The 18,473-nt window shown below is 40.6% G+C and overlaps 1 protein-coding gene and 1 non-coding gene across 2 annotated transcripts; one reads left to right on the forward strand and one right to left on the reverse strand.

The window, feature by feature from the left end:
• Positions 1-396: 396 nt before the first annotated feature.
• On the forward strand, positions 397-533 carry LOC132482788 (U8 small nucleolar RNA). Its single transcript, XR_009530956.1, has one exon. It is a non-coding gene; the product is annotated as a U8 small nucleolar RNA (small nucleolar RNA).
• A 6,011-nt stretch (positions 534-6,544) lies between these two features.
• Positions 6,545-7,591, reverse strand: LOC132481757 (melanoma-associated antigen B18-like). Its single transcript, XM_060086553.1, has one exon. It carries the CDS (start codon positions 7,589-7,591, stop codon positions 6,545-6,547), a length of 1,047 nt encoding a protein of 348 aa, XP_059942536.1.
• Positions 7,592-18,473: the final 10,882 nt, after the last annotated feature.

Below are 18,473 nucleotides of genomic sequence, written 5' to 3' on the forward strand. Positions count from 1 at the left end.
GGTAAAAGTTTAATTTTATACCCAACCTATTTGAAAATAAGGAAATAAAAAACGAGACAGTATCTTTCATCTGAAAGTTCGGCCAAAATTTAAAAGACTGATGAAATAAAATGCCCATGAGAATGTAAGGCATTCACACACGTGAATCTGAAAGACTGTAAATTGGCATGGCGTCTTTGGAACAGAAGTTCAGCAATATTTGTAAAAAATTTCAGTCTGAACACTCTGCCCACTTGAATCAAGTTTGCACTTTTCTGTGTCTTTCCTGTGAGAGAGCATGCACATTTGTCTAAGATTTCATGTTCAAAGATGTTGATTTCAGTCCTATTACTCATAGCAACAAATGGGGAACAATTTTTATGTCCATTAGGAGGAGAATGATTAATTATCACACAAACATAAGAAGTAGGGTAATCCTTACGTGTCTTTTTCTTGGAGGGCAGTTTGGAACATGATGATTGGAGTTCTCACGATACATGATTAACATCTGTGCATCATCAAGACTTGCAACACCCTGATTGCTCCTATCTTATTCTTCCTGAAGATCTTCCTTTCGAATGGCCAAAAGGTACGAAAAGATGCTCAACATCACTAATTATCAAGAAAATGAAAATCAAAACCACAGTGAGATATCACTTCACACTAGTTAGGAAGGTTCTAATTTTAAAAAAGCATAATTAAGTGTTGGCTGGCATGTGAAGAAATCAAACCCTTGTACACTGTTGGTGGGCATGTGAAATGGTATAGCCACTATAGAAAATAGTATGGAAGTTTCTCAAAAAATTAAAAGTAGAACTACCATATAATCCAGCAATCTCATTTCTGGGTATGTATTCAAAAGAATGGAAATCAGGATCTGTAAGAGACGCCTGCATTCTCATGTTCCTTGCAGCACTACTCACAACAGCCAAGATATGTAAACAACCCAAACGTCCATCAAAGATAAGCGAAGAAAGAAAATGTGATTCATACACAATGTGACGCACACACACACACAGATATGCAAGATGAATTAGTTCTCAAGATCTGCTGTACAGCATGGTGCCTATAGTTAACAATACTGAAAATTTTTGAAAGAGCATAGATCTCATGTTAAGTGTTTTCACCATGAAAGAAAAAACCAAAGGGACACGAGGAAACTTTTGGAGGTGATGGATATGTCTGTTACGTTGACTGAGGTGATGATTTCACAGGTGTATACATATGTCCAAACTCATCAAATTGTACATATTAAATATGTGCAGTTTTTTATATCAAATATATCTCAATAAACATGTTTTTTTTTAAAGAAAAAGGATCTTAGTTGTTAAATGAGTGCGGTGGATCTATGTGTGCTGTCATGGAAATATTCTGCATTCATTTTGTTAAGTGACAGGGTCAAGAGGCAGAACAATATGTATGTTGTTAATCATACATGTGAAGTTCAATATATTTTTATAGCACATCTACATATGAAGAAGCCTCAGGTCAGCTTTAAAATGACACACATCAGTTTGTTAACTGTGGTTGCCTCTGAGGCGGGGGCTGGATTTTGAGGAAAGGGGGAGATTGTAATCTATCTGTAAGAATTTTTTGCAGCAAGAATGTATGTACTATTACCTTTGTAATGACAATATTAAATACATCTAACCACAAAAATAGTAGGTATATGGGACTTCCCTGGTGGCACAGTGGTTAAGAATCTGCCTGCCAGTGCAGGGGACACGGGTTCGAACCCTGATCCAGGAAGATCCCACATGCCACAGAGCAACTAAGCTCGTGCGCCACAACTGCTGAGCCTGCGCTCTAGAGCCCGCGAGCCACAGCTAACTGAGCCCACGCACCGCAACTACTGAAGCCTGCCCGCCTAGAGCCCATGCTCCGTGACAAGAGAAGCCACCGCAATGAGAAGCCTGCTCACCGCAACGAAGAGCAGTCCCCGCTCACCACAACTAGAGAAAGCCCACACGCAGCAACGAAGACCCAATGCAACCAAAAAATAAATTTAAAAAAAATTTAAAAAAAATAGTAGGTATGCATTAATCAGATAAAGTAACTGATGCAACAGATAAAACCTGCAGACCCACAATGGCTTAAAGCAACAGAAATTTATTTCTTATACACATAAAGTCCAATGTGGGTAGGCAGGGGCCTCCACTGTCAGATGACCCAGGTATCCAGTCTGCTCCCATTGGCGGTTCCACTTCTCAACAAGCGATCTCCATGTTTGCTGCTGAATGGAACAGAAAGCATGGAAGTGGCATACTGGCTTTCAAATTCCTTGGCCTGGAGTTGACAAACATTGTTCATATTTCAGTGTCTGCGTAGTCACGTGAGACTTCCTAAGTAGAAGCGGATTGGACTGAACGTGTAGGACACGTTTACAGGTGACATTAGGCACAAGGGAAAACCAGGATTTTCCTCTGGGGCAAGAACTGAGATAAGAGGCCTATGAAGGATGGTGAACTATTTTGATCTTTGTTGTTCAAAGACAGGGTATCTGTCAGGAAACCCCTGACATTTTTCCCCTCCTAGAACGACTGTGGGTTCTGAGGGATTCAGCCTCAGTAGATGTTTGTTAGACAGTGAATTCCATGGTCTTTTCTCATCTTCAACTTATGAGGGAGGCTTTCGTAAACTCACTCATTGGTGTATGTGTTCAGTGGCCTGTCTCAAATAACACATTCCTTCAAAATCCTACTGACAATATCTGAGTCATTTACAAAACCCCCCATCTAACTTCAGTTATATCCCAAGAACCAGTATCTTCTGTGAGAAATGACTGTGATCACCAGCTCACTTGGAATATACTCTGAAACTTGTGGGCTGGGGATGGGGCTGTGGTAACCAGGTATCTAGACTTCACTGTCAGTGGTTCCACTGGGAGGGATGGGACCTTCACTGTACACGTGCAGAGAGTTGGAATGCTTTAATCAAGGGGAGGGCATATGACTCTGGACTGCCTGTATCACAGGAAACGGGGTGCAGCTCCAGAGGTCACAGTGAAGAGCTGGTCAGTGTATGAGGTTCCGATTTGGGCAGGAGGGCACACTGGGGAAGACCCAGAAAAAACATGCTGTAATTCAGGAAAGTGCTGGTACAGGACTGTGCCAGTATGTGGGCAGAGTCACCTGTCAGGGAACCCTGGGGCTAGTGACAGGGGGATCCTCAGCATATGAAACCCACAGACAATCCCCAAATTGTGCTTTATTCTCATATTCACCTTCCTTCATCAGGATCGCTTTTTGTACTTTGACTAGAGTGTCTTGTTTTTTACTTATTTATTTATTAGACCAAAGCTTCTCATTTATTTATTTATTACCTCTTTATTGGAGTATAATTGCTTTACAATGGTGTGTTAGTTTCTGCTTTGTAACAAAGTGAATCAGTTATACATATACATATGTTCCCATATCTCTTCCCTCTTGCGTCTCCCTCCCTCCCACCCTCCGTATCCCACCCCTCTAGGTGGTCACAAAGCACAGAGCTGATCTCCCTGTACTATGCAGCTGCTTCCCACTAGCTATCTATTTTACGTTTGGTTAGCATACGGTATTTGTCTTTCTCTTTCTGACTTACTTCACTCTGTATGACAGACCCTAGGTCCATCCACCTCGTTACAAATAGCTCAATTTCGTTTCTTTTTATGGCTGAGTAATATTCCATTGTATGTATGTGCCACATCTTCTTTATCCATTCATCCGATGATGGACACTTAGGTTGTTTCCATCTCCGGGCTATTGTAAATAGAGCTGCAATGAACATTTTGATACATGACTCTTTTTGAATTATGGTTTTCTCAGGGTATATGCCCAGGAGTGGGATTGCTGGGTCCTATGGTAGTTCTATTTGTAGTTTTTAAAGGAACCTCCATACTGTTCTCCATAGTGGCTGTACCAATTCACATTCCAACCAGCAGTGCAAGAGTGTTCCCTTTTCTCCACACCCTCTCCAGCATTTATTGTTTCTAGATTTTTTGATGATGGCCATTCTGAGTGTCTTGTTTTTTAATTGTATGTGATACATCTTGGAGTAGTGAGAATAATAGAGAATGAAAAGACAGAAGGTCTGCCTCAGGTTGGAGGAGTGGAAAAGTGTGGGCTCTAGAAAAATGTGGACCAGGGGTCTAGTCCCGGCTCTTTCACTTATCAGCCATGTGAACTCGAGAAAATTACAAGTTCTTCATCTGCAAAGTATGTCTAATAAGCCCTATCTTGTAGGACTGTTGGGATATATGTAATGGATATGAAGCACTTGACAGAGTAAGGTCTTTATTGAATCGCAGTTATCATACGATTTCTTTTTTGTACTGCAGATGATACCACCCTCCCCTCTGGGAAGATTTATGTTATATTAATCCAAGAGGTATCACAGAATATGCAGTTTCCACCAAGTGATCGCATAAAGCTGCTTCGCAGGTAAAACAAACTAAATTCCCCCATTTGAGGATGTTACTTAATTTGTATGTGGGGTTGTCCACCCCAGTTGGATGCAACTCAGAGGTCGTAGAATTTGTGTCAAGGACCAACAATGTCCCCCCTGGGTGCCTTTCCATCCAACTCACCTGTATTTTTATTCACTTCTTCACCACCTAATATGGAGCCCTCCCTTAAGAGTTTGCAAAATTATACTCAAGATAACCTAATTAAAATGTCTTTGTGTGTGTGTGTGTGTGGTATGCGGGCCTCTCACCGTTGTGGCCTCTCCCGGAGCACAGCAGCCATGGCTCACGGGCCCAGCTGCTCCGCAGCATGTGGGATCTTCCTGGACCGGGGCACGAACCCGTGTCCCCTGCATCGGCAGGCGGACTCTCAACTACTGTGCCACCAGGGAAGCCCTAAAACGCCTTTTTAATGCCTGAGATATGGTTCTCAGCATTCCACCTCAAGGGCGTGTCACCTTTATTTCTCATAAATTCCTTGGAGATGCTGTGCATAAAACAACTAGATTGTGCTCTGTGTTCAGCTGCACTTGAACAAGAGCACAGGACCCCTTCCATTTCTGCCCGAGGAGCTTTTCCTGTGGTTTATTGATGATACTAAAGTAACTCTTATGAACAGGTTTGCATTCCAGGGTTTTGTCCTCCAACTCTGAGAAACAGCGTTTGTATACCTGGCCTCTGCTCACCAGTCCCACAGCCTCATCTAGTCTACCACCCAGCTTAAATTAACAGGATATCCCACTAAGTGATTTGTATTTTCCCCAAACCCCAAACTTCTGTTCCCCAGGGAATTTGTACCTTATTGTTTTCACCCTCCCCCTCCCACGTCTCCCAACCCCATCCCTGTCCCATTACCTCCTTACTCCTTCTTACTTGTCCTTTAGGTCTTAGAGGGTATTTCACCATCTTCTCTATATAATTATGGCTCCTTGACTGTACAGTTCTAAAGGCAGGGTGTTTTGTATCCTAGTTTCACCATTTATAACACCATAATTTTCAAAGAGCAGATGCTCAGTATTTGGAGAATGAATGAGCCAGTGAGCATGAGCTGTAGCTTATAAGTGTTTTATTTCTCCTACATTCTTTTTTTTTTTTTTTTTTTTTTTTGCGGTATGCGGGCCTCTCACTGTTGTGGCCTCCCCCGTTGCGGAGCACAGGCTCCGGACGCGCAGGCTCCGGACGCGCAGGCTCAGCGGCCATGGCTCACGGGCCCAGCCGCTCCGCGGCATATGGGATCCTCCCAGACCGGGGCACGAACCTGTATCCCCTGCATCGGCAGGCGGACTCTCAACCACTTGCGCCACCAGGGAGGCCCTCTCCTACATTCTTTAATAAGCTAAGCAAATCCAGGTATGTATCTTTTATTTTTACAGAATAACAGACTAAAATGGATAAGGTAAACCAAGAACTGCACATTTTTTAACCTTTTTTTCTCCTGTATTTTTTTTAACATCTTTATTGGAAGTCTCCTGTATTTTTTGATCCCAGTAATTTTACTGAAAAAAATTTTGACATTTCCAAAGAAATGCCTATTACCATGCCATGTTTTATTGTTCTAGTTCAATAAATACGAAAGGTTTCCCAATTTGTGTTACAAAATAATAAAACTCTTAATCTTAACTCTATTAAGTTAAATCTAATAAATATGTAACTGAGGTCACTAATAAATTTAGATTCTGAAATTATTATACCTTCTATTAAAGAAACAACATTGCAACTATAACAAAAGGAAAGAAAGAGAAAGGAAGGAAGGGAGGGGAGGGGGAAAGAAAAGAAAAGAGAAGAAAAAGGAAAAGAAAAGAAAAGGGAGAGAAAAGATTAAACTCTAAATTTACCATATAGAATAGGAACACAAAGAGGATAGTACTCTGTGTTCCCTATAGACCCACCCTGGCCATCCACAACTTAGAATGTTACTGCTCTTTTTCCACAAGGAAAACAATCTTCTCAGACTTCATCATTTGAACTATAACCTAAATAAAAAAGAAAAAAAGGTAAAATTCCAAGTTAGCAATACACAACAGGAACTCAGGGATACACCCTTCTCCAGTCCCACCCTGGCCCTCCACTATTAGAACACTGACACACCTTTTCAACCAAAAAGGGAGGAACCAGCCTTGAACTTCACGTAGCCTGGGAGAAGTTGCTGGCCGTGGCCCTGGAGCGTGCACTGGCCATAGCAGCAGTACAAGCCCTGGCTGCCATTCTTGCTTGGGCTCTCTCTGCCTCGTCTCTCATGGCTTCTTCATAGCAGGCTGGGAAGGCACTGGGCACTGTATCATGAACCTTGGCTAAAAACTCCAGGATTTTCATCTTGCTGGTTTCAACGTGGGCTCGTGGACCCCATAGGAACTCATAGCGCGGAGGATCGCTGTTGGCCACCTGGCGGTACTCCAGGTACTTTAGCTGCACCAAATCTTCAGTGATGAGCTTCTTGGGATCCCCATAGATGAAGTGCTTCCTTCCAGCACGTACACCCATCGTATTCAGCACTTCCCAGATCTCCTCTTCAGGGGCACAGTTGCCGTTCATGAAGATCACACCCAGCACCATCATCAGGAGCCCGGTCTTGGGTATGTTCTCTTCTTCATTCATCGTTCCATTGGAGGTGAGGTCTAGTTTGCTGACAAGGGCATAGCAGTGCCCGACAGGATCCACTTCCTTCAAATCAAGACCAAAGATCAGCTCCATGCGCTCAGAGGCTCTCTTGAGGATCTCACTGAAATGACGCTTGTGCTTTTTGATAACACACTGCAGCATGTCTGCCTTAGTAATTGGCTCTTTGGTTTTATACTTCTGCAGCAGGAAGTGCACCATCCAAGCCACCTTCATTGTTAAAGGATCTCTGCGTGAGCCCTCAGTGCCCTTGGAGGATTTTGAGCTTTCCTTCTTTGGGCTGTTGGTACCTTCATCTGAATTGGTGCATGAAACAGCTGCACTAGCACTGGTGGTTCCCTGAGGTCCCTCAGGACTGCTAGGTGTCCCAGCAGCAGGCATCTTCTGAGGCCTGTCCTCAGAGAGAGGATAGACAAAGGAAGGGGAGTCTCCTGCTGCCGCCGCCGCCGCCGCCGCCGCCCCAGTGGCCTGAGCATCCTCCAGACTCTGGGTCTCAGCATGGGCCTGGCGGCGTTTCTCACGGGCACGGAGCTTACTCTTCTGACCTCGAGGCATGATGCCTCTGGTCAGGGACTGCAGGCAGTTGTTTAATCTGTCAAGGTTGATGAGAGGTCACCGAAGAAGACAGAGGAAGAGATGGTGTGTATAGCCTCAGTAGGGAGATTTTTCTACCTTGGCTCCAAGAAAAGCTGCCTCTGCTTTTCCCCTTAAGGGTACTGTTTTAGGAACCCGCGAGACAGGGGCCGGCAGGACTCTGTGCACCTCCTCTGTTCTGCAGGAGCTTGTCACCTCAGTTCTAACCCAGGATACTAAACTTGACTCCTGACCAGCCCTTTGACTCCTCCCTCTGCTCACTTGAGGCTACCCCTTGAGACCAAGGCTTCCCATCCCACAAGTTCTGCAGGCGGAAGTGGAGGGGGGGTTGGGCATAACAGCCACGCTTGAGCCACTCGGGGTCGACAGGGGGGTTGGGGCATGTCGGTACAGGGCGGGGCTCTGTGGGGCCGCTTCAGTTCTGGGAGGAGTGTGTCCCTTCAGTTCTAACGGAGATTACTCACCTGGACACTTCTCCAGTTCTGGGACTCCTCCGTCTGCTGATACGAGGCCACACCTCTCAGACCGAAGCCTCAGGCTCTATAGCTGGTGTGACAGAAGTTAGGGAGAGTGCTTCTGGCCACGCCCACCTGGGCTTCCCAGCGTTATAGCAGAGGTGGGGTTCTGGGGGCCTCCCTCTCTCTCCTGGGAGGCGGAGGAATCACGCAGAACTCACACCGGGGTCTTACCTGACTCCTGACAGGGCCCGGGACTTCTTCCTCTGCTGAGATGAGTCAGCTGGCCTCAGACCAGGTTCTCATTTCCCTCAGAACCCCCAGTTAGAAGTAAGGGGGAACCTGAGCCTAGCAGCCGTGTCTGGGGTCTCCCAAGATTGACAGTAGGGGGGCTCTTTGTGGCCTCTTATTTTGGAGTGGGCTCTCCCTTCTGTCACCCTTCAGCGTCTTACCTTGATGCCTTGTAGGTGCTGGGCTGCTTCTCTGCTGACACCGCACCAAACCCGTCAGGTAAGGCATAAATCTGTAAATAATTTACGGAGAATTGACATCTGTGCACTATTCTACTCACCATGAATCAACATAATATGTTGCTGTATTTGAGACTTTTTTTACCTAAATCTATCAGTAATTTTTTATATTTGCTTCCATAAAGGTCCTGTGCATTTTTGTTAGTTCTCTTTTTAGGTATATTTTGGATATCGCTGCTGTTTTGAATGGTGTATTTTCCATTACATATTCTAATTAGTTACTGATTTTGTGTGATAAGAGTCCTCCTTTTGGTATAGTGATCTTCTACACCAGCTTTCTGAAGTTCCTTATACATTTGAATATTTGGCAGCCAATTTCTTTGGAGTTTTTAGTTAGAGGATCGTATTAGCTCTTTTCATTATTCATGACTTTTATTTTGGTATTGCTGTGTATGGCTGTATACTGGCTATGCAATCCAGTCCAGGTTTGGACAGCAAAGTTGGTGCCATACCTCCGTGTCCTCTTCTGGACTTTATTGGGAATGTTTCTAACATTTCACACTTACATATGTTTGCTGTTGATGTAACAATATGGAAATTCCATGCTAATATAAGTTTTCTAAAAGTTATTACCATGAACAGGTGTTGAGTTTTTATCAATTTCTTTACTCCCACACATGATCAAATGCTTTCTCTTCTCTGTCTGTTAACATAGTGAATTCCAATACTACTCTTTGTTAGCAAAACCATTCCAGAGGTGACACTGCAATTCTATTAGGAGCTACATAGTGTCTGTAGTTTCCTTTGTGGTGATGTTGTCAGTCATCGAGGATCATCACTGTCATCCATTAATCCATTAGAACTGCCGAGTTGTAATTCTCCAATTCTATCTTCTCAAGATTATTAGCTGAAATATATCTATAGGTAGAACCTTCTGTTATCCTCCCTTTTGTTTTCTTGACGTGAGCCTTACAAGGCCCTATTTTACTGCCTAGAAAGATAGATAGATAGATAGATAAAGAGAGCTAAATCTCTCTTTGTCTAATCAATATCAGAACAGTCTTTAGCCCAAAGTTGTTTCATATTTTTTATAATTTTAAATAACAAAAAAGTCTTGCTTGAGAACAAAACCAGTTAATAACTGGTTGAATAATTCATCTTTCATTAATTACTATTAATGAGCAGCATTGGAATAATCAATGTTCAGGCCCTAGAATTTATCACATGACATATTATTTGTGCCTACAGATAGTTATAATTTTGGAAGACATAGAAAATTTTCCTATGATTTATTCAAAGCCAGCTTTCTTTGAAGGGATATAGTTTCTCTGTTCTTTCTATAAAGCTATCCAGTCGTTAATGCTAGTTGAGCTTTACTTTTTTCTTTATAAATTCCAATGGGGATATGGCAAGTAGTGTAAGTGTTATTACTGTCTTAGTTTATGCATATGTAGACATAAAAACCAATCGTGGCACTCTGTCCTCTGGGTTCACAAATTTATTCAATATAGGGCTGTCCTAATGGACTTCATTTAAGGACTCCATTAATGTGGTCAACGCAGAAATATCTGATTTGTTTGAATAAATATGCTAATATGTTGCCTCAGTTTATTAAGATAATTTTCCAGCTTCTCATTTCCCTTGTTAGTAAATTAAATGTTTAGATTTTTGAATGAATATTTACTTCTTGAGTAGGTAACATTGTTGGTTGTTTCTAAGTTAATAAGCCTGGAAATACAGAATGTTCTAGAGCAAAGACACTCAAACTGTGGGTAAGGAGTCTTAGGTTATAAACTAACTGTTACAACTATTTTAGAGTTCTTTATCTATTATACCCTCCTTCTCCCCCCTGTGCTTCAGCCCATCCTGCTTCCCCCTGAACGGTATAATAATGCCTTCTGAAGCAGAAGTCATTTAGAGTGATTCAGCCCCTACTAATAACTTGAGCCTTTCAATGGCTGAAGACTTTGTTCCCCTTTGCTTTCTGTTTCAGTTCGACTTGAACAAATTGTCCACACTTAAATCTGCTGTGTCCAGTACCATTTCAGCCCTTTCAGTGGCCACACTGCCAATGAAGGACTGAATTTCTGAAGGCTTCCTCATCCCCATGCCTCATTCTCTGAAACATCAGCTCCAGCCAGGATAATGATATTAAGGAGGAACAAGACATGTTAGTGATCAAGGCCATTTTAGAGGAATGAATGCACTGTCTTCAATGAGCCCAATACCTGTGACACCATGCTTAGACTGACATAGCCAGGAGTCACGTTGTCAGCTTAAGAGAACTCTGCTTTTGAATACATAACTTCGCCCCTTGCCAGACAACCAAAATAACTGAGTAGAGAGTTTATTTAAGAAATAGAAAATGTTAATATGGCCTAGTAAATGGAAGATAAGGAAGTGTCCAAGGGTACATGTGACTGAGTCAGGGCCAGGACTTAGGTGAGGTGAGTGATAAAATAAATAAATTTTCTTTATTTTAAATAATGAAATAAATAAATGCAAATAAATACAAAGTTTTAAATAAAGACAGGATCTGACCCTGCACTTGTATGATGCTGAGAGTGAGTGCCTCACTTGTTTAACCCTATTTTTAGCCAGTGGATGGTGTTTTTATTTACAGGTGTGATATTTTCTCATCATGGATTTTGGCATTTATTTTGACTTTTTAAAATATGGAATTGAGACATAATTTATCTTGATTACTGAGATTTTTTTGGTTCCCCCCTTACCTTAAATTTTGAACTCAAGGTGAAGGCCTGACTTGTCTCACCCTAGCCCCAGTCCTGGTAGGTCTTTAGTGTTTAATATTGATCCTGGCCTCACACTTTTAAGGGCATCATTACTTAATGCCTTGTTTTAAATTTTAGGCATCATTTCACTGTCTGCTTTTGTGATCTTGAACCCTAAACTTACCCTATATGAGACTCTGTTAAAAAAAGAAAAAGTTTAGAGTAGATAATAAAGATATTCTTTTTACTGGGTTGTTGGGCTGATTAAATAAAAGTATATATGAGAAAATACTTTGTAAACTTTACAAGTTATTAGTTGTTTAGAAATATTTATTGGGTTGAAACTTTGAGAAAGTTCTAAAAATCAGTCTTGATCCATCCTTTGAGATACCCGGTGGATTAATTTTCCATTGCTGCATAGCAAGTTATCACAGACTCAGTGGCTTAAGATAACATCCACTTATTATCTCCCAGTTGTGTTGGTCAGTAGTCTAGGTGCAGTTCATTTGTGTTCTCTGCTCAGGTCCTCACTCTCAAGGTGTCTTATTGGCTGAGCTGTGTTCTTATCAGGAGGCTCTGGGCAAGGATCCACTTCAAGGAGTCAGGTTGTTGGCAGAATGAAGTTCCTTGTGATTGTGGAACTGAGGTCCCCATTGCCTTGCTTGCTGTCAGACGGGGGCCATTCTTAGCTCCTAGAAGTTGATTGCATTCCTTGCCGCATGGCCCTCTCCATTTTCAAAGCCCGCAGTGAAGAATCTCCTTCATGTAGAACCCCCAGAACTTTGAATCCATTTCACCAGGAAGACAGAGTCTTGCCCCCTTTTAAGGGCTCACTTGATTAGGTCAGGTCCACCAAGGATAATCTCCCTTTCTTAAAGTCAACTGTGCCAGGTAACATAACCTAATCACGGAAGCAATATTCCATCATATTCACAGGTCCCTCCTGCACTCAATGGGAGGGGATTAAACAGGAGTGTGAGCCATATGGGGTAAGCTTAAAATTCTGCCTGTCACACCTAGAAAAAAATAAATGATTGCAGAATTTCTGACCACAATGGTAGCTGGAACTCCCAAGTTGCATATGCTATACTAAATTTAGAATGAAGGGTTTTAAAGTCTCTAGTGCTATGGGTTGTGTTTTTGCTTTTTTTTAAACACTTGTGCCTGATGGCCGTTAGCAAATACCAAATACCGGGGTATTTGGAACATTTAAAATCTGATCAGTTAAGAGGTTTTGGTTTTTTGTTCATTTGTTTTCTTATTATTTTCACTCTTAGTGGAATGTGAGAACTAACCTTCTCAGTATGTATCAATGTATGTGCAGTCATTCGGCAGGCAAGAAGGCATGGGAAGACAAGTTATCAACTACTACAAGATAAGTGAGAAGTACCCTAAGAAAGGAGTGGTTGTGACTGGAAAACTTTAATTAGCCTAGTGTCCTAGACTGTTTTAAATCTAAAGTGTGACTGAATTATGGAATGGGGCCCATGGGTTTCCCCACCCCATTCTCTAAAACATCTGTTATTGAGCCACAGAGATATGAGGGGAAATAGTAAGGAGGGAGGACAAATATTTTAAAGTAAAAATAATAATAACTACTTATTTGTTGAGGACCCATTATGTTCAAGGAAGTGTGCTATGTGCATTATAGTACTTCACCTGTGGTGTAGGTTTTATTTATTGGATTATACAGGCAAAGGAACTGAGGCTTTTAAGATGAAGAAGCTTTCATTCATCCATTTAGTTTTTATTTACTAAACCAGGAACTTGACCACAGTCATGAAGATACCAAAGGCTTAGACTAAACAAGAGATAGAGAAAAGGGGTGTCAGAGAAGTTTGTTTGTTTTTTCCTGGTCAGAAGTGGCAAAGATTCCTTGACAGTAGATAAGCAACTTTATTTAGTTTTAAGTATTGCATTCAACCCTGTTCATTACTTTCTGTCTTAGCCTTTTCTTTGTTTTTTTCTTTGTAATATTACTCATAATTTTGATAAGCAAAATGATGGTTAAAAATTGGTCTCAACTATAAACTAGTATTAAAGTCATTATAAGGAAAAAATTAACATGGTATTTATTATAAGGACATTGTTCACTATAGAATCATCTTAAGCATTCAGTTGAAAAGACCTTTAAGGAAATACGCTCTTAGTTTAGCTCTTTTATTTAAGAGAAACTGTTGTTTTTAAATTTATTTATTTGTTTGTTTGTTTGTTTATTTATTTTTGGCTGTGTTGGGTCTTTGTTGCTGCACGTGGGCTTCCTCTAGTTGCAGCAAGCGGGGGCTACTCTTCATTGTGGTGCACAGGCTTCTCATTGCAGTGGCTTCTCTTGTTGTGGAGCACAAGCTCTAGGCGAGTGGGCTTCAGTAGTTGTGGCGCACGGGCTTCAGTAGTTGTGGCTGGCGGGCTCTAGAGTGCCGGCTCAGTAGTTGTGGCACATGGGCTTAGTTGCTCCACGGCATGTGGGATCTTCCTGGACCAGGGCTCGAACCCGTGTCCCCTGCATTGGCAGGTGGATTCTTAACCACTGTGCCAGCAGGGAAGCCCTATGTTGTTTTTAATCTGGTGGACAATTAGATGTCGGTTTTTACTCAAGTCAAAAGTAGAATCTCAAAGTCAGATTTATGTATTCTTAGAGCAAGTGAACATGTTCTTTTTTTCTTTTTTTTTTTTTTTTTGGCTTCATTGGGTTTTCGTCGCTGCAGATGGGCTTTCTCTAGTCGCTGTGAGCGGGGGCTACTCTGCGTTGCAGTGAGCAGGCTTCTCATTTGTGGTGGCTTCTCTCGTTGCGGAGCGTGGGCTCAAGGCTTGCGGGTTTCAGTCGTCGTGCCATGTGGGCCCTAGAGCGCGTGGGCTTCAGTAGTTGTGGCATGCAGGCCCTAGAGCACGCAGGCTTCAGTAGTTGCAGTGCGTGGGCTCAGTAGTTGCGGCACACGGGCTTAGTAGTTGTGTCTCGTGGGCTCTAGAGCGCAGGCTCAGCAGTTGTGGCACACGGGCTTAGTTGCTCCGCGGCATGTAGGATCCTCCCAGATCAGGGATGGAACCCGTGTCGTGTCCCCTGCATTGGCAGGTGGATTCTTAACCAAGCAGGTGAACATGTTCTGATTCTATGCACTTTGAATACCAAGTTGACTTCATGTATTTTGTTCCCACTTTAATATTTTTCTGAATGTAAGACATTCTCATCCTTAATGCAGCAGTAAGTTATTGATAAGTAATTCAACCATGCACTATGCTGGGAGCTGAGGAGAAAATGGTGAGCAAAATGTGAGCAGACCCTGCCTTCCTAGAACTTATCGTCTAGTGCGAATGACAGATGTAAATCCAATAGACACGTATATACATTTATTACAAACTGTTAAACATTACAAAGGAAAAGGACAGAGAGATAAAATAGTGGGATACTATCTGATTCAATAAGTCAGGGAAGGCTGTCCTGAAGAATTAGTATCTTAACCTAGAAAAAAGGATGAATGTGAGTTAGGTTAACAAGGGTGGAGTGAGGTTTGGAAACTGTTCCTTAGGGGAACCGCCTGCACAAAGGTCTGATTGAATAATAAAGTTGGCGTGCTGGAAGAACACCACTCAGTAGACTGGAGGAATACCACTCAGTGGACTGGCAGGAAAACCACTTTAGTTTTAGTGTGAAAGTCAATGGGTAGAGTGTAGTAAAAGAGTTTGGGTTTCTTCTTAGATGCAAAATAAAACAACTAAAAGTTTTAAAGCAGGTGAATGACCTGCTCAGATATGCATTTTGTAAAGAACACTGTGGCTGCGGTGTAAAAAAAAAAAAAGGGAAGCAAAGCAAAACAAACAAAAAACACATAGGAAAAAGAATTCCAGATACTTGTACAGTATTCCAGGATTGTGACATCAGAGATGGAGAAATTTGGACAGATTAGAAAGCTGTGTATAGGTAGAATTTGCAAGACTCATGTGCTCGTTTGCACATGGATGGTGTAGGAGAACATAGTGTCAAAAATGCCTGCTTATATCCATGGCCTGTGCAACTGCATTCACAGTTGCATCACCTACTGAGATTGGGAATTCTGCAAGTGTACCATTTACCAAGAGTAGGATTGATAAGAATGGATGTAATTTGGAGGTATGGTTGGAGTTCGATTTAAAGAGGGCTGTGTTTGAAGCACTTTTAATAAATATGCAAGTGAAGATAGCAGGTAAGCAGAAATATATGTGAAGCTGAATATGAGAGGAGAGGCCTGGGCTTAGGATGCACATGTGAAGTCATGAGCAGGTATTTGAAACTGGAAGCAATGAACATGAATGAGATTGGCAAGGAAGAGCGTACAGAGTGAAATAAAAAATATGAAGGCAACCCAACATTTTAAGAATGGGCAGCGAAGCATACTTATTGTAGGAGAATTAGAATCTATAGAAAACAATTTAATCACCCATAATTCTGTTGCATATATATAAAAATTATCAATGTTTTGGTGCCAGAGCTTGCTATTCCTATGAGTATCCAATAAACGTTTTTACTTTTAATCAGTAGAGATAGCAATTTCTTATTTAATGTTGATGAATAAACTAATCCACTCATAATATTGTTGACCTATAAGCATAATAAAGTAATGAATAAAGAAATAAATACATTCTATAAAGAGTTAAACCCATATACTCAGGAACTCTAGTTATGACATCTAGAGAATTTGGTGTACTTCAGTTCTATACTGTATTCGCTTCAGAAAAACTCATTATCACCATTTGAAAAATAGCACAAAGCATATGTTCTATTGATGGCAGCATTATGTTGCTATGTGAAGGACAACTCATTGAATGTACATTATGATGGCAAAGTAGAAAAACTCATTATCGGCTTTTCCTAGACTGAGTCGTTTGTGTTCCTATTAAAATGAATATTAACTGTTTTTTTCTAATTTGATTTCAATTTAAACAGCTTTTTAAAATGTCAATGTCTACAAGCATAATACATTTTTTTAATGCAACTAAAATTCATTTACAAGAAAAAATGATTGTGTGCATTGTACTTATATGTAAATGTGAAACTGATGGCAAAGCATATTGTGATTAATATGTGATATTTGGTATTTAAATTAGAGAGGTCCTTTTCTGTTTTCAGTGGTACATAGTTTATGGGGTCTGTTGCAATCATGATGTATAATGTAAGACACCAGCTGACCCTTAGGATGAGTATGATATTTAAAAATTTATTTTTTTCAGAATGAATCAATAAGCTTTGAAGTAATTAACTTCTTCATGGCTTAGAGTCATGCTTTTCCAAAACTTAAGAAACTCTCCAGAATTTCAGGTTCCATTGCATCTACATTTAATGTTGTGGTGACTGTTGAGATGTGTACATTTATTGTCATTCGAAGGAAGTTGTTTATAAAGGATATTGGGCTTTTAAATAAAAATAAGTATTTCCTATTAAACTTTAGTTTTAATCTAGGTCTTTAAATGTGAGTTTTAGATAGTTTTTTTAAACTCAGTTTTCATGCCTTGACATTTTTTAATGTGTAGAGGATTTCACTAAACAATAAGAAATCTCTGATATATTCATGGCAGTGAGGTGTAGGATATATAGATAATAAAGTATATACAGAGAAGTATATCATACAGAGCTAATATATGAAAAAATCAAAAATGGTTTTAACCAACTCTTCCCTTTTATACTTCTACTATGCCAAACCATTTACTATTTGAATGAAACTAGTTTTTGTTTGCTTTTCCTAGTTCTTGGACCGATGACTGGATAAATAGCCCAAAGACAAACACCAAGAAAGAAAGGTCACGTAGCATTGACCAAGCCATAGCTGAATTAGACACAACAAGTTCAAACAAAGACATCATGGAGAAAAAATAGAACAAAACCAAATAAAACAAAACAACATACATATTTTATGAAACACAACCCTGGTGCAAGCATATCAATCATAATAGCAATCTGTTCTTTGACAAGATCTATTTTGGACCATTTGCACCATGGTGTAGCAATAAACTCACAATCGAGCATATCCATAATAGCAGTGTTACAATAGAAATTTAGAAAAAAAGATTTTCCATTTAAAATTTTTACTTGGCTTTTGAAAAGAGGAAATGCTGTTTTTTTAGTGGAAGACACTGTACAAGAGATATATTATTGAAATAGTGAAAGGCAGGTTTTTTGTAAGGAGAAAATTTGATATTGCTAAAAACTGCCTCTAAATAAAGAAGAAAAAAATGACTTATATGACTTTAGTGTTTTCAGACACAGCATTTGATCATCTCAATGTTGAAAGGTGTGGGTATATATTATTGTTTTTCCCATCTCATGGATGAGAAAGGAAACTGAGGCACAGTTAATCTAAGTGATTTATTTGAATTGTGTAGCACATACATTTCACAGAGCATAGTGGTAAAAATTTGAATATTTTACCATTCTCTCCTCCTACTCCCAGGAACCAATTGCTCTAAATTAGAAAGATATCTTTTCTGGGAGAATTTTCTTCTTGGTGACACTTTGTTTAAAATGCTGTAAAAAAAAAAAAAAAAAAAAAAAAAGGTAATAAAAAACAGGTAGAGAAATGTAGTGAACAGTAATAGTAGTAAAACTTCTAGTAATAGCCAAGTCAACAGTAAAGAATATAGTAACCAACTCAAGACACCACGAGATGACAGTGATGAGTAGAATGTATCAGAAAGTTCCTAGATGAATATCCTATCCTGTGCTTATTGAACTGTTGACCACTCCTTGTGTACAGCTGGTTAGGGGTGTAAATGATGCTTGCATGTGCCTGGTAACTTATAATAGACATTAAAAAATATTTGGTGAATGTGGGCTTCCCTGGTGGCGGAGTGGTTGAGAGTCCGCCTGCCGATGCAGGGGACACGGGTTCATGCCCCGGTCCGGGAAGCTCCCACATGCCACAGAGCGGCTGGGCCCGTGAGCCATGGCCGCTGAGCCTGCGCATCCGGAGCCTGTGCTCTGCAACGGGAGAGGCCACAACAGTGAGAGGACCACATACCACAAAAAAAAAAAAAAAATTTGTTGAATGTCATGATGAACATTGTTGATGGTATAAAATAATTGAAACTTATGTGTATTTCAACATATATAACCACATATTGATAGTGTGATAATTGAAATTTATATGTATTTTAATATGAATGCTTAGTAATTTTGCATAAATAATTTTTGTAGGGAATGTTATTTTCAAGTAATTTC

This window comes from Mesoplodon densirostris, chromosome X (assembly GCF_025265405.1).
Source record: "Mesoplodon densirostris isolate mMesDen1 chromosome X, mMesDen1 primary haplotype, whole genome shotgun sequence".
Taxonomy (NCBI): Eukaryota; Metazoa; Chordata; class Mammalia; order Artiodactyla; family Ziphiidae; genus Mesoplodon; species Mesoplodon densirostris.

Excerpts from the sequence above, each read along its gene's own strand:
- LOC132481757 (XM_060086553.1), bottom strand. The coding sequence starts at position 7,591 with ATGCCTCGAGGTCAGAAGAGTAAGCTCCGTGCCCGTGAGAAACGCCGC.